Consider the following 26273-nt stretch of genomic DNA (forward strand, 5'->3'; position numbering starts at 1 on the left):
TATAGGGTGCCCTTGCCTTCCTGAGACACCACCAGTTCTCCACTGGTTGTGCTTCCTTTTCCTTCTCCCCTCGCCTCAGCTGACAGATGGATGCTGCCCCAGGGACAGTTCTCTTGCCAAGGAGCAAGTCTGTTTTGGGCAATGGGCGGTTGCATGGCCTCTGCTGGTTGCTAGGTTATTTCTTTGCTAGAAGGTGGGAGAAAAAAAGCCAAGAGGTGGGGGGAGGGATAACCCAGTGGTTTGAACATTGGCCTGCTAAACTCAGGGTTGTGAGTTCAATCCTTGAGGGGGCCATTTAGGGATCTGGGGCAAAAATCTGTCTGGGGATGGGTCCTGCTTTGAGCAGGGGGTTGGACTAGATACCTCCTGAGGTCCCTTCTAACTCTGATATTCTACAATAAGAAAGCTCACACTAAACACAGCAAAAAGTGCATCTAGCCCAGGCTCATGGCTGGCTAGAATATCATCCCATGGAAATAATGTTCTTATTTCCCCTCTGCCCCTGCCATTTCCCCTTCAGCATCACTCTCACTAGGCCTTCCCCAGCCTCTCCTGTGGCTGGCACACAATACAGCCTCCTCTCCTGGCTGCTCAGCAATGGGTTTTGTCCATTACAGACACTTGGCACCTGGTGAGGCCCCAGCAATGGGCCTGTGAGTTTTGGAGGATGGGGTGTTGTCCACAGTGACAGAGAATGGGAGCAGAGGAGACAGAGTAAGGGGCTTCTCTGTGGTAACAGCCTCCTCTGTAGTAACAGGGATCTTCAGAGTTTTCAAACACATAAACAAGACATTTAAAGCTAGAGAAGACAGGGCTGTCACCCAGCCATCCCAGCCTGGCAGGACTCAGGGCCTTCTGGTCTCACATAATCCCAGCCTATGCATTGTTGATAAGCAGTGACACTGAATTAGGGCTTAATTCTCATGTATACTAATACCAATGTGCACTGTTCTAAAGGGGCTGTAACTGACATCCATTGTGAGGCCCATCACAGGACCCTAGCCATGGAAAGGGGCCTTTGTGGAAACCCGAATCGTGCCCTTGGTAGGACTTCACATTTCTCAAAGCATGTTGCAGACACTGAGCCCGAACCTGCCAGGTGCTGAACATGCCAAGTTCCCTCAGTCCCTAGGAATGTCAGTGAAGCTGAGGGCTCCCAGCTGTTGTGAGGACGTGCTCAGCACTTTTCAGGATCAGGGCCAGGAAGTCATCCATCCCCATTCAGAGAGAGGGAAACAGGCATACATGGGTCCAGGCAGCATTTTAACTCCTGCTTGGGCCCTATGGCTTTTGGGACACTGCCTCCGGAACATTTTGTGTCCAGGAATTAACCCAGTCTGTCAGGCAATCTCCCTCACTTGCTGCTGTGATGACGTCCTTCCTAGGGGCAAGGCTTTGCAGGCAGTGCAGTGCAGGCAGTAATGGCAGAATAGCACTTGCACTGGGAGCTCTCCGAGGCAGGGACAGGCTTTTTGCTCTGTGTTTGTCCGTTGCCTACCACAATGGGGGTCTGTGCCCGTGACCAGGGCATGGTGCGATGACAATGATGATGGATAATGAACTGGCAGTGCCCATGAATGCTGGTCTGGATTCTACAGGGAAATCACTTCCCTCTTCTGGGTCTGGTGTTGGGTGAGTGGGTGGCAGATGAAGTTCTTTTCAGTATTATTGACAAGTAAATTCTGCCTTTCCCCAAACAGATTCTAGTCTCAATGTAGCTCCTTCCTGCTGTGATTTCAGCCAGGGAGAGTGAAGGGGGAGAGAAAATACACTGAGCACAATTTCTCCTATTCACAGCCAAAGTCAAACCCATGCACCCAGGGAGGCCTCACAACACACTTCTGTACCCTGGATAGTCCTGTTTTAACCACTGTGGCAAATTGCTGGTACTGATCTGCTGGGTCTCGTGCTTTCTCTTCTCTGGGGTAGTTTCAGGGCGCTATTGCTTGCCTCTGAACTGGTTCTTAATTACTCCACTAGTGTCCTTGGAGGAGGGGAGTGGAGAGGGAGGGACCTGGGCCCGCCCTCTACTCCAGGTCCCAACCCAGGGGCCCTGAGGGTTGTGGTGAACCACTTGAACTAGCGGTTCCTTCCCCTGGGTTACTTCCCTCTCCTACCCTTCAGCTTGTGAAGGGCTTCTTGCCTCCCTTCTACACAAGCCTGGTGCCCCTTACCTAGGGTTTCTTCTGGACTTCACAATCCACCACAGCACTCCTCCAAACTTTCTATTTCTCTCTTATCAAACTCTTCTCTTCTCCAACTTCTGCAACCTGCACTCTGCTCCAACCAAACCTTCCTCCTTCAACTCCCACACTGTCTGGTTGAAGCAGGGGTTTTTATCACATGACTGAAGTCAGGTGCTCTAATTGGAGTCAGGTGCTCTAGTTAATCTAAAGCAAACCTTCCTCTCTTGGCAGGGAATAAGGCCCCCTGCTAACGCTCTCATGCTGCCCTCTGGCCATGCTGTATCACACCACATACGCACTGCATGGCGCCCTGCCCATGTCCACTGGAAAACCCAAAGAACATTCTCTCTAGAGGCAGAGGTAGACAGCAGGGAATGGGTTTGTCTTCTTGTATTTTTTATCATTTGCAGAAAACCAGGTTCTTTCAGCCCTTGGAGTCCATCTGCTTGGGCTGATCACCACCCACACTGTCGCCAGCATTTCCAGAACAGGGTTCCGTATCTTCAACCTCTCTGTCTGCCCCCACTCAGCAAGTGCTCATGTCACCTTGGGCTGGCTGTGAGTGATTCACATTGCTGGACTAGGGGAGACTTCCCAATCACAGCTAACCCTCTGCCTTTGTGCTCTGGACTGCATCCTGCTCAGGAATCCCAGCCCCACAGGGAGAGGAAAGGACAGAAAGAGGATGGGGATTCTCTCTGCTGTTGTATGAGGTTTCATTCTGGCCATTCTTCCTCAGCCTGCTGGGTCTGAACCAGAGCAGGGGAGAGGGAGGCAGCTGGTACATGAGGCGATCGAGAGAGACTCATCACTGTCACTTTCTTTTGTCTCTTTTCAGTGAGGATGACGCCGCCACAGTGTACAGATCGGCAGCTGTGCTCAATATGACGGGCTCAGGATACGTGTGGCTGGTGGGGGAGAGAGAGATATCTGGCAATGCCCTGCGATACGCCCCTGACGGTACTTACCTCCACTTCTCGGTGCTAACGTTCATTGCATGTGCAGTGGGATCTTGGCCCATCACTAGGACTTCTGGGTTCAAGAGGAGTGCCCAGGGAGGAGACAGTGCTGTGAGCGCTGTCCTGGCTGTCACAGAGCATTCTGAGAAAACAACCAGCTCGCTGTTACTTCCTGTTGTTAACGATGTTACCTCTGATGCACCCCAGAACAGCAATCCCAGCGCCACCAAACAAACACAAAAGAAGCAGCAGCAGCAGCAGCAGCAAAATGCCAAGGTGCATTGTCAATCAAAACATGCACTAACCATGAGCCAGTTAGGACAGCAACAGTCTGAATAAAACATAGTAACAGTCCCAAGAGCAGATACGGAGCAGCAAGCTCTGAGTAGCTGCGCGCGCGCACACACACACACACACACACACACACACACACACACGTGTGTCCTGCGCTTCTAGGCAGTTTATGCTAGCCTCAGTGACTCACTGTGACTCTCTCTCTCTAGGGCCAGCGTCACAGTCTACTGAGCCCTTTTCATCATAGGCCTTCAAGGAGGTTGGTGAGAGAACTCCCACAGTCTCTGTTGTCCCTGGGAGCTTAATTTCAGAACAGTTTAGCCTCCTGTCCTGACAGGGGCCTAACTTCCCCTCCCAGGAGATGTTCCTGTAGTGGTGAGTTGGGGGGAACCCTGACCCGCCCTCTACTCTGGGTTCCAGCCCAGGGACCCTAATGGTAGCAGCTATAGGCAGCCAACTTTTCACTGCCAGAGATGCTACATTTCCCTAGGCCACTTCCTCACAGATCTCCTGCTTCTTTCTTCTTCACCCTTACCTTAGGGCTCCCTTAACAATGGTTTGGGGGTGTCTTCATTAACCAGCCCTTCAACCGCACTTCCTCTTCTCTGGCTCTCCCCTGCCTGACTGGAGTGAGCCCTTTTTACAGTATCAGCAGGGCCTTAATTAGAGTCAGGTGGTCACATTAACTTAATGGCCTCACCTGACTCTTTGAACGTTAATTGGAGTCAGGTGTTCTCATTAGCCTGGAGCAGCCCCTGCTCTGGTCACTCAGGAAACAGAAAACTGCTTATCAGGTGGCCAGTATCCCTCCCTTCTACTACTCTGCTGTACCCAACTGGCCTGGGTCTATCACACTGGCTGGAGACACCAAGTGATCCCGGGGCCATAGGTGATACCTCTGATGCAGCACAAAAGGTGGATGCTGTTGCTGTGGCACAACTTCCACAACTGGCCACTTGACATCCTATGCACAAAGAGCGTCCTCTTCCCTATCTGTTTCCATTCGGGGTAGGCAGTACATCTCACTGGTTAACAATGAATTCTCACTGTGGTAAACTCACCACACTTTGTACCCTGAAGCTTCCAAGATCATGCCACAAATATTGAAAATGCTTCCAGACCCTCCCCTAACATATATTCCTTGTCCAGGATAGAACACATGGAGTCTTGCATAGATACTCTTGTTGAAACTCTCATGTTTCCTAGACACAGCAGTTAGCTTCGAGGATGGCAGAGGAGTGGGATGATCCTTTTTCATCAGCACGGACAACTTGGTTCTCATAGGTTAACTGAAGAGCCAATAGAACAGAGTTTCTCCAATACGTTCATGGATGTACACCAAATATCATATAAAGCACAACTTAATGCAACAGGGAAGGAGGTATTTTGACATTCCTTCAGTATGTGAAGTACGTGCTTTCCCAGAGTTCCATGCAGTCTCTCCACTATTCTATTCCTTGGGTATGGAACACAGCAGATTTATAATGTACCATACCAATACTCATCAGAAAGACCTCAAATTCTCTGGATACAAAAGGTGTCTGACTATCTGAAGAAAGCACTCTGGTAGACCAAACGTAGTGAATGACGTGGTTAGGCAAGAAATGAGCTCCTCTGAGATGCCTGTGAAATTATGAATGCAATGGGGCAAAGCATTAGCATCAAACGGTCAACAGTGTGTAGCCATGCAGTGCAACTGAGGGGCCAGTAATATCCACTGCCATTGTCTGCCACGATCTGTCTACAACTACCAGTTTCAAAGGTGCCGGAGGAACAACAGTTCTATCCATATCACTCAATGTCTGAGGACAGCCCTGGCCACCGAGCATAATTCTGCAGAAGTTCCTTCATCTTTGATAATCCCCAAATGTCCTTCATGAGCCATATCCAGGAGTGCTTGTCACAACACTGCAGGGATGATCACTCAGGCTTCTCTGTATAAGATATATTGAGTAGCACATGTCTTCACTGGGAACTCAGAATGAATTTTGTAGAGTGTAGACAAGTTGTGTTAAGGACTGGGTCTGGCCAACCTCCTTTACAGCACATATCACCTTGCACAGTTCAGCATCTTGAAGATAGCATCAGCGGTCCTCCCTGAGTCTGTTGACATCTCTTCAGTCAACAACATACAGTGTGTGCATACGAGGGTGTCAAACCAGCAGAATTTCTCAAAAGAGCATGGGCAAGTATATTACATCTTCCTTTGAGATGTACCAAATCCAAGTCATATTGCTGCAGCTGTATAACCCACCACTGCAGCCTCACATGCAGTAGATCAATTGCCTTATGACAGAGGCCTGGAATAGTCTAATGATCAGTTTCAAAGGTGAAATGTCTTCTCACTACGTAAATCTTGAACCGTATAATAGCAAAAACCATTGCCAAGAGCTATAGCTCAGTCTGGGAATAGTTTGCGTCTGTTGGGGTGAGAGTATGGGATGCCATCCCTCCTAGAGCAGAACTATGCCCAGACGCTGATTGAATGCACCAGTTTGAACCACTTTGGGCTTCTATAGATTAAAATAAGCATGGGGTTGGATCCGGCAGAGGGCTTGACACAGGGTTTTAAAATCATGCTTTGCTTCTTCGGTCCAAACCTACTGTCCCTGGCCCCGGGTTAAATCTCCCAGCGGCTTGGCAAGGGTACTGAAACTGGGCAAAGCATGGCCACCTGTGTATTAAGCTAGGCCAAGGAACAAACCTCAGCCGCGGTAATCAGCAGGTAATGGTAACAGAGCAACAGCTTGCAGCCGTTCAGTGTCACTTTCATACCACGGGCTGGCAGAGAATGCCCTAGAAACCCTGAGCGCCGTCATGCCCTAGGAACTCGACAGTATTTTTTGCAAAACTGCACTTGGCCTCAGTCAACTTTATCTCAGCTAGTTGCAGTTAGGTAGCACTGGGCCAGAATAGCAGTATGCTCAGGAATAATTTTTGCAAAGGTGAGACTGTCCTCCTAACAGCAACATGCACCCTGGAGCTGAGATACCACTCTCTGAAATTCTTCAGGAGCAGAGACTAAGCCAAAAGGGAATTGTTTTGCAAAAAATGATGTGGCTGTGAATGGGTGACAGGGGATAAATCACTTGGTGATTCCCTGTTCTGTTCATTCCCTCTGGGGCACCTGGTTCTGGCCACTGTTGGAAGACAGGATACTGGGCTAGAAGGACCATTGGTTCAACCCAGGATGACCATTCTTATAAAGCCACAGCTCACAGAGGTTTCCAGAAGGCCTTCATAGTGTCCATAAAGCATCCAAAAAGCCTGTTTCTCTGTAAAAAAGAAAAGAGGAGATGGATTAGAAAAATAGTCCCAGGCAGGAGGAACTCAGGACTCAGGATAAAATCTTGAAAGTATGTTCTTTCTCAAAGATCATGTGTGACGTTGCAAACATCCAAATAATTTTAGGGCCAGATCTCCATTTATGCCAGCTTCAGTTTCAGAGACCTAGTGGGGAAGGGCAGCCTTTTGCTAAGCCCCTCTCTTTCCCAAATGGGGATTGGCTAAAGCAACCTTATATAGTGTCTGACTGCATCCTGGCAGCATGTTGCAATAGCAGCAGTGCAGTGCATCCAGCACTTTGCAGGAGGGGAATCAGCTAAAAGAACACTGAGGATGGGGAAGCTAATTCACTGGGATTATAGTTGCTTTGTGTTGCAGTCAGTCTAATTGCAGCATTGAGTTCAAATTGTCGCTAACCAAGCTTATTTCTCTGACTGCTTCCAGGGAACAACAACAGCTTTAGTGGATATCATTCCCCCTTGCCCAGAGCAAACACCTACTCCAATTCTGCCAGTAATGCCTCTTGGGTTTTAGTTTCAGTGCTGGATCTTCTACATGCATTGTCTACTCCTTCTGCTGCCTGCCTGCTATGTGCTCCCCATAACACAGAGCAAAGTAGCAAAGTGCCTTCCTACAGAAGGAAGCTGGCAATCAGGTAGCCCCAGCTTGAGCCTAACTCCTGCCATCCTCAGCACCAAGGTTTGTAGGGAGCGGGTCCCCCACAGTCCAGAGTTCATTGGCCTCTTGGTGGAGCTCTGCTAGCTGAAGGCCAGGAGCAGGGGATCCATGGATCTTAGTTCTGTGCTGGCGAGAAGCACCTGCAGGGAGGTCATGTCTGCCTGGGGTTCTCTGACCGGTGCCATGCTCTCTGTTTGCTCCAGGGGTGATTGGTTTGCAGCTCATTAACGGGAAGAACGAGTCAGCTCACATCAGCGATGCTGTCGCAGTGGTAGCTCAGGCAGTGCATGACTTATTCGAGAAGGAGAATATCACAGACCCCCCAAGAGGCTGCGTTGGGAACACCAACATCTGGAAGACTGGCCCTCTTTTCAAGAGGTACCTGGGCACGTGGGTTCCCCTCCACATTTGGTTATTTATTACCAATTGTTACTTTGGGTAGGAACTGGATTATGAGTTCCCCAAATTCCCCAAATGTTTGAAGAGGCAGTGTAACCTAGTGGTTGGAGCACAGGACTAGGCATCAGCCTCCCTAGGTTCTCATGCTAATCCTGCTGGTGAATTAATCCACTGAGGAGACAGGGAAGGGGATTTGAATTGATACTTAATTTTAATTTTTTTTTAAATCTTCATGATTTTGTCACTCAGGATGGAAAGTAAATCTGTGCAGAATAATTAAGAGCAACAGCGATCACTGCAGGAAACTGCGGGGAATGTGCACAACCACTGCTATTCCGATCAGCTATTTTCAGATGATCGTTTTCCAAGAAATTCACTTTCCTTTTGGTGAATACGGAAAATCCATTTGCGAAGTCTAAGCAACACACTGTCCTGTCAGTTTTGCACTATTAGGGAATGAAACAAATAGAAGCATAATCTTGTTCATGGTATAAAAAAAATGCCAGCAACTTTTTATTTAATTTTGTATTGGCCTACAGCACAATAATATGTCAGCTTGAGACATCACATGGTACTAGACCCCACTGAGGAGTGGTGAATAGAATTAGGGAAAATGGTTTTCATTTAGAAAATGTAAGAGTTTTAGAAAATTGTGCACTGTGCATGCAAAGTAGCTTTGTTCATAAAATCTGTAGCTTTACATTTCGGATGGTTATTTGTTCCTGGAGGCTGTAGGCGTGCTCTTTGGTGCTGGGGCACTTGGGAGATCTGAGGCTGAGTTGCTCTGCGGGATGGGATCTGGGTATCCTGGAGCTCAGTTGCTCTGCAGGATCTCATCTTGGTGAGACTCACTCCTGCTTGGGGGAAGAAGTGAATTTGTAGCCTCCCTCTCTTGATATTCATTCAGTGCCCAGTGTCCCATGCTAGCTCACATGGTCTGATTCGTTTCAATCTGTTGTGTCTGCTCCCCTGATCAGTTCATAGAGTAAAACCTGCTGAGCTCAGGGCTCCATGAGGTTTGAAAACTCAGCAGTAGTTCCTGGGCTCATTGCAAGCTGCTGGGGCCTCTCTAGTCCAGGGAAAACAGATCCACAACTTTTATCTCATTGACTAAAGAAAGGTCCGATCCCCTAGCTACCACATCTCTTCCCCAGATAGCCAGGCTGCCCTCTCACTGAGCTCTCATCCGCCTTGCTGTCCTGTGTTCTGGGACGGGAGCAGATGAAGAAACTTGTACTGGGACCTAAACGGGAGTCTTCTTTGTAGAGTGTTGATGTCGTGCAAGTACACTGAGGGTGTGACCGGGAGAGTGGAGTTCAATGAAGATGGGGACAGGAAATTCGCCAATTACAGCATCATGAACCTGCAGAACCGGAAACTGGTTCAAGTTGGGGTATACAATGGCAGCCATGTACGTATGTTCCTCCACGGAGAGCCGCAGATGGAGGTGCAGAACCTGCACCAGGCATCTGATGTCTCGCTCTCCTCTCGATGATACTTGCAGGTCCTTCCCAATGACCGGAAGATCATCTGGCCTGGGGGAGAGACAGAGAAACCTGCGGGCTATCAGATGTCAACCAAATTGAAGGTACCAGCAAATGTCTCAGCTGGGCGAGATGGAGCCACTGGTAGCTCATCTCACGTACAGGGCTGCCGGGGGCGGGGGGGGGGGGCAAGTGGGGCAATTTGCCCCAGGCCCTGCAGGGGCCCCCAGGAGAATATAGTATTCTATAGTATTGCAATTTTTTTTTATGGAAGGGGCCCCCAAAATTGCTTTGCCCCAGGCACCCTGAATCCTCTGGAATGTCCTGCTCATGTATCTCCTGGCCTTGGGGCAGGACTGGTCTCAGTTACACTGAAAAGCCTCTTTATGCTGAGCCAGCAGCGCCAAGGGGCTGTACCATGGGAGTGCGTGAAGTTACACGAAAGCACATCTATGCTCTGACAAACTCTGCCCTGGCAGAGCAGCGCCCAGGGGCTTGTGAATGAGGGGCAGGCCCAGACTCATTCAGGGTTGTGTTGTCTGTTTGTAAATGGGGCCCTGGCCCAGTTCCTAGGTCAGAGCTAAAGGAGCTTCGTTTTAGCTTGAGCTGGTGTGACCTACTGGACAGAGCACTGGCCTGGGATGCAGGAGACCTGGGTGCTCTTTCTGGTTCTGTCACTGGCCTGTTGGGTGACCCTGAATAAGTTACTTTGCCTCCTTCTATGCCTCAGTTTCCCATGTGTAAAACAGGGGTAATGCTATTAGCCTCATTTGTAAAGTGCTTTGAAATCCATGGGGGAGAAGTGCTGCGGGAGAGCTGGGTGGGGGGAGGATTATTACTATTATCATTATGCATTTGAAGGAGCCTTCCCTCTGTGATCTCTGACCCCTTCAACAAAGACTTCCTGCCCTTACTTTCAGAGCCCACCCCAGCCTGCTCTCCTGGCTGAACCTTGCTTTAGGGAAGATGATGCCTTTATTGGTGATGGGCATCGTGGGAGCTAGATTGAGTAGTCCAGACAGTTTGTGTTTTGCTGGGGCCTGGTGTGTGTCCCACACCTGCTTGGGGAATGAGAAGGCCCCTGTCACAGGCTCAGTCTCTGAGGCAAATGGGCATTTCTGCTTCCTCCACAGATTGTGACAATTCACCAAGAGCCTTTTGTGTACGTGAAAGCAACACAAGCTGATGGAACATGTAAGGAAGAAATTACCATCAATGGAGACCCCGTGAAAAAGGTCTTTTGCACTGGACCCAATGAGACCATCCCAGGTAACTGTTCTTCCAGTGAGTGAACACGCAGCATCAACTCACATCAAAAAAGTGAGGGAGCCCAATCCTGCTCTGTGGTCTGCAGACCGTTAAAGGGAGCAGCCCACTGGAAAAATATCTGAGCACCTGGGCCGGCCAGAGAACACCCCAGTCAGCTCCTCTCCATTGCCATGTGGGTGCTAGGAATCTCAGATGCCCCAGCACAGAGAGATGCAGCCCCCATGCAGGTCTCTCCTCTCTTCTTCTCCTTTCTTCCCTTCTCTCTGACTCTCTTCGTGCCTTTCTCTCCCTTATTCACCGTCTTCTTCCTTTGTTCTCTTTCTTTTTGTCTCTTCCCCCATCCCATAGTAAAATCTCACCTGGCAGTAAATTCCAATGGGGGAAGTTACTTTGCCTTTCTAAATTCCTTGAGATGAAGACTGTGTTCTCCTTCATTTCCTATCCTGAATTGTTGAGCAGTGTTGCTGTGGGCTGTTAAACATCCACTGCATTCCACCGCAGTGGTGAATGCATTTCAGTGGCATTGGCAGGTCTCCTGTATAGCCAATAGGGTATTAACCTTGCTAATTCACTGCACACATAAATCGCAAGTAAAACATGTCTGGGTGTTTCTCATTTCTGAGTACAGGGTTGCAGTGAGGTGTCATTGCTGTGACTTCTTCATGCTGGCAAAATACATGGCAGAACTTTTACTGGAGCACTTGGAACTATTCCCACTCTATTCCTCGTGGCACCGGGTAGATGCTTTCTCTTTGCTCATAGACTCATAGACTCATAGGTCAGAAGGGACCAATATGATCATCTAGTCTGACCTCCTGCACATGGGCTCACTAGGTTCTGCTGGCTTAGCCACTGATGTGCTGGATTCTCTGCAATCTTTGTGGTGCTGCATAACAGTCCTTCATCCCTGCTCCCCTCTGCAGGCCGCCCCACTGTGGCACTGTGCTGCTATGGCTTCTGCATTGACCTGCTGATCAGACTTGCAGGGGTGATGAATTTCACCTACGAAGTTCACCTGGTTGCTGATGGTAAATTTGGCACACAGGAGCGGGTGAGTTTGGACCTGTCCCTTTGCCCTGTGTTGACGCAGGAGAAATGTATATGGGCAGCTGTCAGCAGCAGCTGGGGTTCCTGTGAGGAGCCTGAGCCAAAGCCCCCCTCCCTCTCTGCCCCGGGTGGGAGAGGTTGAATGGGCTGATGCTGCCTGTGGAGGTGGTGGCACCTTGAGATCAGCAGCAGAGCGGGGCTGATCCTCGCTGCCGGCTCTTGCAGGTCAATAACAGCAATAAGAAGGAGTGGAACGGGATGATGGGGGAGCTCCTGAGTGGCCAGGCAGACATGATCGTGGCGCCCCTCACCATCAACAATGAGCGTGCGCAGTACATCGAATTCTCCAAGCCCTTCAAGTACCAGGGGCTTACCATCCTGGTGAAGAAGGTAAGGGCCGGTGCAGCCAGTGCCAGCAGACATGCCCCTCAGAGACAGGCCGAGACGGACGGTGGATTCCGTCCCCGCACCTAGGCAGCCCCAGCTAATGAGTGACTCTGGACAAAACCTCCACCTCAGCCCTGCTTCTCTTCCTGCCCATCCGTCCCTGCCCGAGGCTGCTTCTTCCCCATCCAAAGCCCCACGGCCTGCGTCTCAGGATCCTCCCCTGCTCCTAAGTCCATCTCATATTTACAGGACAGGCTGCAATCATTGTACACCAACCCTGCATTTTATACTGGGTCCTTGGCCCCGTGGGTTTCAAGGCCCTTAGCTCCAGCTCCACGGGGCAGTGAGACCCCTTCCTGAAGCCTTGCGCTCAGTGCTGTCGGTCTGTCAGCGGCGGCTCCAGGGGGTGGGACTGACTCTCCTCCGCTGTCCCTCTCCCAGTTTTAAGCGCTACCCGCTTCCCCGCTGGTAGTTTTCATTACGGTCACTCTGTGCCCCATCGTTAGAACCCGTCCCATCCCGGCACTTCCTGTTCCCTGTATTTGCTGGAGTGTGAGGTGCGTGCTTTGGCTGTCTCGCTGGGCTTTACTGGTGAGTTATTAGCACCAGGGGACAGCGCCCTGGGCACTGGGTGGGCTCACTTACTGCTAAGCAATGAATGAATATAAGGGTTGGCAATACTAGCATCACCACCGGCCTGTTCAGCCTCCTTCCCTCCCTAGGGTTGCCAACTTTCTAATTGCACAAAACCGAATGCCCTTCCCTGAGGCCCCGCCCCAGCTCACTACGTTCCCCTTCCCTCGGTGGCTCATTCACCCTCATTTTCAGTGGCCTGGGACAGAGGGTTGGGGTATGGGAGTGGGGTGAGGGCTCTAATGGGGAGTGCAGGCTCCAGGGTGGGGCCAGAAATTAGGGGTTCAGGGTGAGGGAGAGGGATCGGGGCTGGGGGGTGTGGCTGAGGGATTCAGCATGCAGGAGGGGGCTGCAGGTTGAGGCAGAGGGTTGGGGTGCAGGAGGGGTGAGGGATCTGGGGTGGAGGTGCAGGCTCTGGGGTGCAGTCAGGGTTGAGGGGTTTGGGGTGCAGGAGTGGGCACTGGGTTTAGGGGGGCTCAGGGCTGGGCTGGGGGTTGTGGCATAGGATTACCTTGGGTGGCTCCTGGTCAGCGGCGCAGCAGGGTTAAGGCAGGCTCACTGCTTGTCCTGGGGCACCATGCTGTACCCCAGAAGCAGACAGCAGGTCCGTCTCCTGGGTGGGGGGGTCAGGAGTCTCCACACGTTGCTCTCACCTGCAGGCACTCCCCCTCAGCTCCCATTGGCCCATTCCCTGTTCTCCTGTGATGGCACCAGGCAAAGCAAAGTTTCCAACCACTTTGCACAAACACAAACTTTGAATCCTCTCTTTTAAGAAGGAAACTAAACCCTCTCAGGCTGGAGAATGGACATGGCCCCTGGACTCTCTTTATTGGGTGGAGGCTAAACCTCCCTTGGAGGCTGAATGAAAGTAAAGCGTCTCTGGAGCCTCCCCTTTAAAGCAGGGACTACAAGCCTTCACCTGCAGGAACAGGTCAAGTCTTGGGACCATCCAAAGCAGAGGACAGGGAGGGAGGCAGGGCTGGATGCAGGGGGCTGGCAGAGGGATTTGGTTTCCCAAATGACTCTTTTCAGTCAGGTGCCAGTGCTCCTTTCCTCTTCTCCCTCTGTGCTAGGAAATCCCCCGCAGCACCCTCGATTCATTCATGCAGCCTTTCCAGAGCACACTGTGGCTGCTGGTGGGACTCTCAGTGCATGTGGTGGCCGTGATGTTATATCTCTTAGACCGGTTCAGGTAACTGACCTTTGGGTGAGGGTGAGGGTGGGAGTGTAGTGGGGGGGGGGAGAGAAGCACTTAGGACAGGGTGGGGAGGGGACAGGGAGGAGACTCGTGTGAGAGCTCTAGCTGGGTTACTGACACACGCTCTACACAGGCTCCCCCGAGGCCTGTTGGCGAGTGCTAGCTCCGCTATCGCTGCAGTGTCAGCTCCGGGGAACGTCTTACCAAGGCTCCATGGACTGCACTGGCTCCTGAGTGGCTCTGAGTGCCATGGATCTAGTGTGAATGGCTCCTGGACATGTGGGAGCATGACTCTTGGCCTAGTGACAGTCTAGAGGCCCAGCTACTAGCCCCTAGAGTTAAACCCAGGGGGTTCAGGCCAGGGCAGATTCGGTGGACTCTGGAATTTGCTTCCCTCATTTCCCCAAGAGGCTACGTGTCCAGCCCTTCATGCAGCGTGATGCCCACCTCTCCAGGCAGCCCCGTACCTGTGGGCACCAAGATCTCATACAACTGATGTGGGAGCCGAGTCCATTCATACCTTGCAAGTGGGCAATGGGCTGTGAGCCGATTATGATTTTTAGGATTTTCTCTTCATGGGCCCAGAGGCTGGAGACGTAGCAGCATGAATGGCTAAATCAGATCAGTGCAGACATGCATATGATGGGAGCCCCACTGCTCTGCGGGAAGCTCTAGAGAGCAGGGGGTGGCTGCAGAAATGGGACAGGTCCACGCTGAGCAGATGCCCCCGGCAGTGGGACACCAATGGACAGGAGTGGGAAGAACTACCTCTGCAGGGAAGGCCGGGGAAGCAGGAGGTGGTTGGGTGACGTTGCAGGAGGAGGTTGTGGTCCATGCGGTGCAGTCATGTGGGGCTGGAGATGCCAAAGGCAGCTTCAGGGTGTGGCCCCGGTGTGGGAGCGTTGGGAATGGGATGTGCTGGGCAGCACTGGGGGTGCCTGGGGTGGTGTGTGCCAGCAAAGCGGTTGGCCCTGTTTTTCAGCCCCTTTGGCCGGTTCAAAGTTAACAGTGAGGAAGAGGAGGAAGATGCACTGACCCTCTCCTCGGCCATGTGGTTCTCTTGGGGAGTGCTGCTGAACTCTGGGATCGGAGAAGGTAAGATCTGCTTGAGCTCAGTACGAGTTAATTCAGGGAACCTCAGTGTGCTGCCGTATACAGGAGGTGAGACTAGATGATCCCTTCTCGCTTTAAATACTGCAAATTGAGTAGGCATTAGCACATGTCCGGGCCCTCGGAGTAGCAGACCCAGGTGCTTCATCTCAGATCTGAGGAAGACACCAGTCCAATGTGCTGGGGGAGGTTCATATCCATCTTCCCCTCTTTCGGAGGGGCAGCACCAAGTCCTCCCTGGGTGTGTCCTCCTCTCTGCTCCTGGCCTCACTGCTGAGGCCCCCTCAGGTAGGGGCCCCCTGCTAGGTCCAGGCTGGGAGCTCTGTGACCTCCTTGAGTTAAGCCGTATCAATGGGCAGCCACCCTGGAGCAAGTGTAGCTGAGCTGATGAACTGTTCTGCCCAGCAGCAGCTCTCATGAGCTCTTGGGAGTCCCTCCATAGGGCTCCCAGAGGGACAGGAGGAGGTAGACAGCTCCCAGACCAGCCAGGTCCCTGCTCACATGCTGCTGTCTGCTGCAATACACTGGTCCTGGGGGCTCGATACTCACCTGTGGGGAGCACTGGAGCTTTCAGAGGAGCTCTCTTGAGCTCAGACCTTTCCCAAGCAGGCTAGTGCTCCCTACATGCTGGCCAGCTGAGGAGAGAGGGAGCCAGCGAGGTGAGAGGTCCTGAGCAGCCCAGCCTGTGACGTGCACAGGAGAGCCGTGTATGTCCCAGGGGAGGGGCTATCTGGGAGGGCAGCCTGGCCGCGCTGCACCGTTCCCTACAATGAAACATGCAGGAGAAGGGCAGGAGAAGCTCTCACATGGGAGGCTGATAATCCCCTAAAGGCTCAGGGCTCCCATGTGCAGCGTGCACAGGGTCTCTCCATCTCACTGTCTGGCGGGAGCCCAGCAGGCAGGTCACCCAGTAGGGTGAGAGGTATTACCTGCTTCAGTGGAAGCTCAGGTGGGATTACATCAGCCCAATGTCCTGGCCAAATGACAACTTTGGTTATGACGGATAGTCTGTCAATGGCTATTAGCCAAGATGGTCGGGGATGCAACACCAAGATCTGGGTGGCCCTAAATCTCTGAGTGCCAGAAACTGGGAATGGATGACATGGGATAATTGCCTGCGCTGTTCACTCCCTCTGGAGCAGCTGGCATTGGCCACTGTCGGAAGACAGGACTGGGCTAGGTGGACCTTTGGTCTGACCCAGTCTGGCCATTCTTATGTTCTTACCGTCATTGCATTCTGGCCTAACATGCCTGCTCCTAGTATAAAAACATGCCAGGGGATCATCAGTGACTGAATATGGTGAGGACATGGCACTTTCAGTTGTGCCATGTGGGAGCACTGGCTCACTGCTGACTCAGAAGGACGAGTGTCCCTGCTGAAGACACATCACCTCTGCCTACAGCACCCACTGTTCCTAGGTGCCTCTCACTCAAGTACTGGCCTGCCTCCAGCCATGAATTCTCTCTGCTGTGTAAGCAGCTCCTGGGGAAGGACCTGCTGTCACACCAAGACAAATGGTTTCTCTTCCACGCAGGCTGGGACACGGTCCCACCATGTCACGGCCCATCAATTCTCCACTCTGGCAAGAGCTGAGCTGTCTGTTTGGAGGCACTGCTGACCAAGGACAATATTTGCAGGGCGGAGCTATTTGCCTCTTTGGCAGAGGGGAAGTGTGGGGATTCTGTACTGGGAAGCAACACAACAAACTGGGTCTGTGTCCTCCCTTTGCACCAGTGCCCTGACAGTCACAGAATGGGGCCTGGAGTCAGCCATGGGACTCCCATAATTCCCTGTGGCTGAGAGCCTCAGGAGACAGGTTGGACAGTGGTAGTTCAGATAAGACAAGGGGGATTGTTTTCCACCCCTGGGTATCAGATCCATGGTGTCCTGCTGGGTACCTGTCTGGCCTGGGTGGTCTCTCCTTGCTGACACACATGGAGCTGCATCTTTGCTCCTAACTCTTTCTCCTTTCCCCCCTCAGGTGCTCCCCGGAGTTTCTCTGCTCGTATCCTTGGCATGGTGTGGGCTGGCTTTGCTATGATCATTGTGGCTTCCTACACTGCCAACCTGGCTGCCTTCCTGGTGTTAGACAGACCTGAAGAGAGAATCACAGGCATTAACGACCCTAGGGTAATTAGCGTGCGCCTTTCTGAGAGGGGTTGTGTGTGTCTTGTGTCACTGAGGCAGGGTAAATGCGGAAACATATGATGATCTAATATGCATCTGCTGTCCGGGAAGTGGGTCCTGTAGCTTGACCTCTGGTGCCAATAATCCTTGGAGCCCCAAACACAAGTGTTAGGGGGCTTATTCCTTCACCCTCTCACTTCCCTGGTCCTTCTCGCATGAACAGAGAGCAACAATACCTGAAGTCCAAAGACACAAACAATTCAATGTTTATTGGGGTGAACTTCCAGCAAGCATGATTCCAGTTTCCTTCCTTAGTGTCCCCCTTCCCGGCTCTGACATCACAGAGCCTTGCCTGTGTCCCTGTTCCTGTTCCCATTTTCCCCTTTAGCAAGACAATGATTTTAATTCCCCCATCCCCAGTCCCTGTTCCCATTCCCGGCCCCACTTCCTGATTGACTTCAGACTATATAGCAAAACCTGAGTTTTGCTTAGCTATTCCTTAACCAATCATTTTACTGAAATTTATCTAACCAATCCTAACATATTGTAACATGGTTATTTAACCAATTATATTCCACTACCTTCATTGCTTTACACCCAACAAAATTAATCATACAGCAGTCAGAAACAATTACAGAACCAGACAGAGACCATGCAAATAAACATACAAACCAATACAGAAGTGAGGATTTCACAAGTACATCTATACAGACATAAGGGTTCTCCAGCTGTGTCTATTGATAAGTGAGTTCTTGCCAGACAGGATGCGATCAAACTAAGTTTCCTTTTACATCTTCTAGGCTCTTCTCTTTCTTGGAGGTTGATAAGGAATATCAGACAGGACTGTCTTCCAATATTGGAATGTGAGGATGTGACCAGACACTTCCCAGCTTATGGCTGCCTAACTACATCGTAGCTGAAGGCCTTAGCCTGTCACAGTAAGAGAAGGCCATTACAGAGACAGACAGTGATTTTTGATTCTTTCTTTTATACCTCTGTAACTAGCTAAGTGATAAGAATACAGCTAAATTCTTAAAGTATAGGCCTTTGCAGACAGGCCTGAATATCTATATCCTAACACTCCACCTCTTTTTTTCCTTTTTCTTTTGGGATCCTCCTGCCCAAGTATCCCTGGAAAAGCATAGGACATATGGCGACATATTTCCTGATAGGGCCAGGCATCAAGGTGGAAGCTGTTGATATTCCATTTGTCCCACTGCCCCTCGTATACTACAGTGCCCTGCACCTTCTCTCGTACAGGCGTACCACAGCTATTCCAATTAGTGTCCCAGACTTCCCCATCATGTTGGGCCCGAGAAGGTTGGGTCCGGGTTGTCTTGCGCACTGCAGGATGGGGAGGGCTTATTACATTACTTATAGTTTATCTGCATATGCAGCGTAACACAAGTACAGTTAACCATATACAATGCACAGCAACATCGAGTCCTGACCACTGCAGTATGGTCCAACGTCCGAGCCATCACCAAAACACTGCCTTTCCTCCTTCCACAGGGTTAAGATCTTAATGTGTCCAGTTGCTGGCAGCTGAAGTTTTACGTGCTTATCATAAGTCCATTGAATGTCCACAGAGAAATGGGTTATTGTCCGAACCAACTTAATGACTTGGTATGGAATCAGGCATTATGCCCTGGTTCGATTATTCACAGCAATAAGATTTACAGATCCATTGTTGCACCACAGTGCAGATAGCAGCATGTAGATGTGTGTAGTTTGGTTGGGGGCTGGTGTAATTGTGCCCCCAGTAATATGTACATTTTTAGCAAAACACCTCATACACAGTACACCCAATTGCCTAGCCCTTGCCATAGGCCATTGATCCTGCTCCTTCAGAGTCATAGGAGAGGGGCACAGCCAAACATTTTGTTTGATTTACACCCATTTTTTACACCCCTTCATTGATTCTCAGTGAGCTCCTCCCCTTCTCATTATTCCCATAGGGCTTGTGGGGCCCACCTTAGTTGCCGTTCTATTTCCAGGCACCATGGTAGCTATTACACAGGTGCTGGCCTCCTAGCTGAGCATTTTGCATTCCCATACACATCTCCCCCCCAAGGTCAGCCTTTTGAAGCCATCCCCCACCCACATCATGCTAGCAACAAGACAAACACCACAGACAAACAATACAAAACATAGATCCATGGTATTCTGGGTTATTCTTCTGCTGGCGCTAGCTTGCTTGTAGAGTGTCTGAAAAACAAAAGAAACAATTTCCAGCCCCCCTAGTGGGGACAGATTATTGCTTAATAATAATACCAATTTCTTTTACAAATTTCCTTGCTAATTGCAGGAAAAACAGAAGAATTACCTCCAGGCAGTCCTTATTTTGTTTTATAGTCAGGCTAGTGAATTACCCTACTCACTGGTCGTTATGAGGTGGTGTGCCTCAGTTTCCCCTCTTGTACAACAGATCAGGTTTGCAATAGTTTCTTTGCTGTACCAAGCTTTCTGTTTATTCTCAGATAATAGCTGAGAGCTTCTGATTTCAGGTCTGTACACACACACACACACCCTTAGGGTTAACCTGTTCCCCTTATTTTCAGACTTGACTTGTTTTTTCACCTCCCTTTTCTGGAGGGCCATAATTTGAGTCTTCTAGTAGCTTGTTTGCTTATCATATGTATTCATTATTCTCAGGTTCTTTGTGCTGCAAAGGGCAATTTTCTCCTTCCCCCATCAGCTTGCTAATTTGCATTTACACAGAGGCTTTCTTGGCTTGCCTCTGGATCCAAAGCTATCAGCAGCTCAGAGACTGTTTTAAAAGGGACACATTCCACTTCCACCAGAGTTGTGTTTACTTTTCACTTTCATCTCCTGCTCCAAAACACACAGAGGTCTGAGAAAGAAAGCACAATCAATTGTGGCTCCTTTTGGAGCCCTAACAGGATTTTAATTAAGTACCATGTTTTGTTTGCATTTCTTTTACCCCTTGTCCAATATACACTGCACATGTCCTGGGAAATAGTTTAACCTTTATTATATTAGCCATATTAATTTTACACAAGGTGTGACTGCCTCCCCATGCCCACAGAGTTTTCATGCACCCCCAAAGTGACCGTCTGATTCTCCAGAGCCACCCCAAGGCTCAGTGTTCCCATCATTGCTCTCCTTTTCCTTTTTCTGTGCACACACACAAAATTCTATTTTGTCTAACATTCCTTGCACCGTGATTACTCTTTTTACACCACTGTACCCTGATTACACTCCCATCTTGTACAACCAGAGACAGCCAGGGGCAGTCAAGTTAAGTTCCAGTAGAAACCCCTGACACTCCTTTAGTGATTTTGATTACATTACCCAACAGTCAAATAATTTTGATCAGATTAATCCTCCACCTGCTGCCTGCAGCAGTCCCCTGTAGACCATTTCTGGGGGGAAAGGGCCCATTTTCCCTCAAAATAGCCGCAAAGGCTTCTGGGGACAGAAGCATAGTGGTGGTAGTAGCCACTCTACCTGACCCCCTGGTATAATTTAATTACCAAGCTTCCATGCAATGTGACTGCACAGAGTTGCACATACAGTTACATTTATATAACTGGGTTTTATTATTAAACCAAAAACTTGCATCTTCTGACACCACAACTGTTACCTTTAACATCTTCACAACTCTTACCTGTACCATTTTCACAATTTCCAATGTTTACTTTTTTCCAAACCCTGTATTATTATTTTTTGCAAAAGGTATTTTTAACTTTTAACTTACTTTTTGAAAATCACTTACTCCTACATTTAGTTCTTTAAGGCAGTGCACTTTGTCTCTAACATCTCAGCCACCAAATACAATTATTGCCACACAGCTGCCTTAACCTGGGCTGTCTTTACCTTGAGACTGCAGAAAAGGCAGTAAAGCATTTGTCTCCATGGTTGCCCATGGATCTTTTACCTTAAAAATTCCAGTGGAATACAGCAGACCTTCATCATCCTTTGTCCCAAACAAAACAAAAAACAAACAAACCAAAGCCAGAAACATTTCACATCAGTATCCAAAGTCCCCTCCATTAAAACTTCAGAAAAACAAAGGTGTGGAGAGGCAGGGGGAGAAGGAGGAAGAGGTGGAAAGAAACTAATCAAGCCTGTTAGGTCAGTTTAAAGTACAGGCTACCAGCAGCAAATTAAGTAAACGGAGGGAAAGGAGGAGGAAAGGAAGAAAAGGATATAGCTGGCTTTGAACCAAGAGTAGGCTCCCCAGCTTGGAACAGCTGGGAACCCTGACCTCCAGGTTCTCATTCTGGCTCTGGAAGAAGAGTTGGGGTTGTTACCTGCTCCTGCAAATCCTGCCATTTTCCACACTGAAAACTTTTTCCTTCTCTCCCCCAGGACCAAGTCCCGGCTCCTGTTTCTAAAGGTGGTCTGTTAACTGTGCTTCTGACTCCAAACTCTGTTGTGCCAAATCGTCTTTAACCACCCTAACTAATTTACAACCCTTCAGCAGGCCCTGCTGAAACAGCACCAAACTTGAAAGATTACTGGCAGCTTCCCATAATGCTGCCCTTACATCAACCCTCTCACAAGTGGACTGAAGTGCCTCCTTTCCCTGGAAGGCATGCAGTCCCCATGGGCAGGGACCTTCTTCCACTACCCATATACCAAAGGAGGGTGGGCTCCTCAGCCACTCCCCATTCCTCAGGGTCCCCTAACACTTCCTCCATTTCCTTTTTAATCTCATCCCAGGCTGACCCCTGCACCTGGTATGGGCCCTGGTTCTTCGTTATCCAAAAAAATCCTTTATCCTGGCTTGCCAGAACCCACAACTACCATCACGAGAGTTCACTGTACCCTCTCCAAGCAGCTGCGTGGACTGTTGGGAGGGGGACTTACAGGCTGCCACTCACCTATCCGATGCGATACATCCAAGTCACGGCACCAAGATGTTAGGGGGCTTATTCCTTCACCCTCTCACTTCCCTGGTCCTTCTCACATGAACAGAGAGCAATGGACCCATTCAGGTATCGGAGAGCAGTCTAACGCTGTCAGCCGCATGGGATTCTGTACACCTGTGGAAAAACGTCTCAAGCGCAGCACTCGACTGTGGGACTGTGAGTGTAGGGCGACTTAACGGATGCCTTTATTTCAGGCTGACGATGCACTTCACTTTAATTTGCCACTATCCCCTCCCCCTAACAGGTTCGATTTGGAAAAATCGCTACATCCAACGTCGACGGCTCGAAGATGGTAGGGGCTTATTCCCTTCACCGCTTCGATTTAAGTTTCTAGCATTCCAGCTTGGTTCTTTCTGCCTGATACTCCTAAATAGAACAGAGTGAGGGCAACCAACATACGGAATGGCATGAGTTCCAATAGAGGTTTGCAGCAACATATTGTACAGTTTTTTTCAATTCAACTATACTGTTTATGGGGTGAGAAGAGTTCCACCGCCAAGCATAGATTCCAGTTCATCCTTCCTTACGTGTTCCCCATTCCTATGGCTCTGAAACCACAGATCCTTGCCTGTGTCCCAGTCCCTTCGTCTCCCATTTCCCCCCGCCTCTTCCACTATCGCATGTGAACTTCAGACTATATAGCCAAAACCCGAGTTTGTGCCTTAGCTATCAGCTATAACCAATCATTTACTGAAATTTATCTAACTTCAATCCTAACATATTGTAACCATGGTTATTTAAACGACACTTTATATTCCACTACCTTCATTGCTTTACAGCCGCAACAAAATTAATCATACACCACAGAAACAATTACAGAACCAACAATTAGACATGGCATATAACATAACAAACAGATACAGAAGTGGAGGATTTCAAAGTACATCTATACAAACCCAGGAATTAAGGGTTATCCGTTCCCATCTGTCCTTCTCGCCTTTTCTAACGCGCGTTATGATAAGTGAGTCCTCTTTGCCAGAACAGGAAAGCGAATCAAACTAAGTTTCCTTTTACACATCTTCTAGGCTCTTCTCTTTCTTTGGAGGTGATAGGAATATCAGGACAGGATTGTCATTCCAATAGAGCTTATTCTTAATTTCGGACTAGTTTGGAATGGGGTGAGGATGTGACCAGACACTTCCCCAGCTCTTATGGCTGACCCTAAACCTTTTTACCAAAAAAATCGTAGCTGAAGGCCTTAGCCTGTCAACAAGTAGAGAGAAGCATTTTCATGACAGAGACAGACAGTGATTTTTGATTCTTTCTTTTATACCTCTGTAACTAGCTAAGTGATAAGAATACAGCTAAATTCTTAAAGTATAGGCCTTTGCAGACAGGCCTGAATATCTATATCCTAACAACAAGTTCTCAAGGTTCTATGCTGAGGTGTAGCAGCCAAGGCAATGCTCCCCTTGTGTCCCTCCCCAGACCCAGCCATGTTCCCCAGACACTGCTAGGAAGAGGCTGCTGGCTCCCCTCACCTGACCCATGGGACCTGCCCCTGCCCATCTGCTCTTCCTGCTGTTTTCTGTTGTGTGAGAAGGGGCAGGAGCCAATACCCACGAGATGTGAGGTGTGAGGCCTGCAGGCTAGGGAAGGAGGGAACTCTTGGGAGCAACTGTTTTACAAGCAGGCACAACTCCCGCCCCAGCACTGCAAAAACAGGGGGGATAAGAATCAGTGATGGGGGAGGGGTTCCAAAGTTGTGAAGGGTGCATCAAGCTCCCCAAAGCTGTCAGCTTGTGTTCAGCACAAAGGCAGGAGAATAGAGCCCATCATTGGTTCTCCCCCAGTTCTCTCAAGTACTGATGGCAGGTGCTTACAATGACGTGGTGACAGGGAACGGCTGACCGACCCAGCGAACCAGGAATCCTGGCCAGAACCAGCACAAATCAAGGTGCTGTCATTGTCAGTGCTTAGGAAACTTGAGCTAATAGGAGATGATTCATATGTACTCACGCACTATACAAACCCAGCTGCGCCCTGTTTCCTGCTCTGGAGAGCTGATGGCTGAAATCAGACAAGCCAGGCACATAACAGGCAGTGCCCACCGTGAGAGTTTGGGGGCCACTGCTGAGGAGGGCCAGGATTTTCAAAGGGAGCCAGGTGCCCAGCCCTAGTGCACCAGAGAAGGGAACAGTTCAGACAGGCGAGTGAGGGCTGGCAGCTGGACGTGCAGTGGTGAGGCGGGAGGGCATGGAGGGAGGGAATGACCCTCGCCCCCGAGTGCACTGGGACTGCTGGCTTCAGCTGCTCCCCTGCCAGCCCTCACAGCTGGCTCTGCCTTGCCTTGCAGCTGCGGAACCCCTCCGATAAATTCATCTACGCCACGGTGAAGCAGAGCTCGGTGGACATTTACTTCCGGCGGCAGGTGGAGCTGAGCACCATGTACCGGCACATGGAGAAGCACAACTACGAGAGCGCTGCCGAAGCCATCCAGGCCGTCAGGGACAGGTGAGCGAGGAGCTGAGCCCTGCCTGGCTGCTGGGGGCCGTCCGGGGAACGCGCCGCCCCCCCAGGCTCACTGAGTGTATGAGGCTGCGGCATTTGGTCAGGGCATAGGGCCTGGCGCAGCCTGTCAGTGCTGCAGCCCATGTGGGGATCTTCCTAGGAGACAATGTCTTGGATGGCTGTGGGCTGGGACCTGGCAACCTGGCACTAAGGGATGGCGTTTGAGGTGCTGCTCTGTGCCCAGGCAGGGATGGGGGCGGGGGCAGATATCGGCACAAGGCTTCACTGGGGCTGGCTGGGATTAAATCTACTAATTCTGAAGGGAATCAGGGCGGGGTGGGGCTGGTCCCTGTGCCAGGGGGCTACCAGTTATGAGCAAAGCAGGGCCATTCAGCGGTCCACAGGACTGTGCTGATGCTATAGGGGGCAGAGGTTTGGGGGGTATAATGCCTGGATGTGCTGGCACTATACGGGACAGGGGTATGGGGGGTATAATGCCAGGATATGCTAGTGCTATAGGGGGCAAGGGTATGGGGGGTATAATGCCAGGATGGGCTAGTGCTATAGGGGGCAGGGGTATGGTGGGGGATGATACCTGGGGCAAGCACAGAAAGGCCTAAAGCTTCTCGAGGGGGGGGGGGGTCGTGGGACACAGACTGGAAGGGGCCTCTGCCTACTAACCAGACAGCAGGGCTGGGACCTGCCTTTCCCCTGTGGACCATGAGATGGCGTCTCTACAAGGCGCTGAGTAACGTCAAGTGCTTTGTAAACCCCATTGCACATCCATGGTGCAGTGTAGTGTGGCTCTGAAATTGCTTCTGCCCTTCAAAGCGGGGCTGCTGCGCGGATTAGAATGGGTGCTGCTGCTTCCCTTTAAGAGACTATATTGGCCTTGCCTGATGGTTAAAAACTGTATTAAGATGATGTTAAAAAAAGTGAACGGTACAGAGTTTAAACATAGAAGTTTCTGGTGATCAGGGAATAACATACAGATTATCGAGGGTGCAACGTTTGGTTTAAGATTGGGTGGCATAAGGAATACATAAGCAATACATAATTATTATAGCTGACAACAGTTACCACCCTCTGCAGATCAGTAATTTAAGACAAGCCAGTCCATGCTGCCACACTGACTTGACTTCTCCTTTCTCTGTGCTGCATTAGCAAGCTCCATGCCTTCATCTGGGACTCGGCAGTGCTGGAGTTTGAAGCCTCCCAGAAGTGTGACCTGGTGACAACAGGGGAGCTTTTCTTCCGCTCTGGCTTTGGGATTGGGATGCGCAAAGACAGCCCCTGGAAGCAGAATGTCTCCCTGGCCATCCTCAAGTCTGTACATGCTCTCCAGGAGCACTCCAAGCTCTCCAAACATTGCATGTGCTAGGACGTGATCAGCTGTGTGTGTGCAGGGGCTAGAGTAGGACTCAGGATACCTCTGCTGAGCTGTTGCTCTGCACCTGCCTAATGATCCCCGACCAGCAGGACTGCAGACCTAGCCCAAGCGGCGCTAGAGATCCCAGCTATGGAATCAGAGGCACTTTGAGCCTGATTCCACATGATAAGCCACATCTGTTCCCTGGGCAACTTGGAGGTGAAAGTTCCCATCCGGCTAAGACTGGGTTTCCAGGGTCTGAGCTCCAAGGGGACGTTTATCATCATACTTGGGGAGGAAAGTGCTAAGATTTTTTTCCTGAATGCTAAGATTATTTTTAAAGAAAACACAAGAGTTCTTAGAATTACTCCTTCATAAGGTGGGGAGGGATTGGCTCCTTTTTTCTAGCTCTTGGACAATGGAAGGCTTTGGGGCGCTCTGCCTCCATGTCCGTTGTCTCTCAGACCCACATGGGCCCAGTATATAACTAGGAAGGTT

At 50.3% G+C, this 26273-nt stretch overlaps 1 protein-coding gene across 11 annotated transcripts in view; it reads left to right on the forward strand.

Moving 5' to 3' along the window:
* GRIN1 (glutamate ionotropic receptor NMDA type subunit 1) overlaps positions 1-26273 on the forward strand; it is a 66785-nt gene that overhangs the window by 25308 nt on the left and 15204 nt on the right. For all 11 annotated transcript variants that reach the window (XR_004372617.2, XR_004372614.2, XR_004372616.2 and 8 more), the window contains 12 exons: positions 3025-3146; positions 7606-7780; positions 9068-9212; positions 9306-9389; positions 10419-10554; positions 11478-11605; positions 11827-11991; positions 13695-13813; positions 14802-14914; positions 16912-17060; positions 24252-24409; positions 25571-25732. Coding sequence is in view for 6 of the 11 variants with exons in the window: in XM_032772874.2 (XP_032628765.2) it covers positions 3025-3146; positions 7606-7780; positions 9068-9212; positions 9306-9389; positions 10419-10554; positions 11478-11605; positions 11827-11991; positions 13695-13813; positions 14802-14914; positions 16912-17060; positions 24252-24409; positions 25571-25732 (1656 nt within the window). In the remaining 5 variants the exon portion in view is untranslated. The remainder of the gene's footprint in view (positions 1-3024; positions 3147-7605; positions 7781-9067; positions 9213-9305; positions 9390-10418; positions 10555-11477; positions 11606-11826; positions 11992-13694; positions 13814-14801; positions 14915-16911; positions 17061-24251; positions 24410-25570; positions 25733-26273) is intronic.

The sequence above is a fragment of the Chelonoidis abingdonii genome, chromosome 24 (assembly GCF_003597395.2).
Source record: "Chelonoidis abingdonii isolate Lonesome George chromosome 24, CheloAbing_2.0, whole genome shotgun sequence".
In the NCBI taxonomy this organism is placed as follows: Eukaryota; Metazoa; Chordata; order Testudines; family Testudinidae; genus Chelonoidis; species Chelonoidis abingdonii.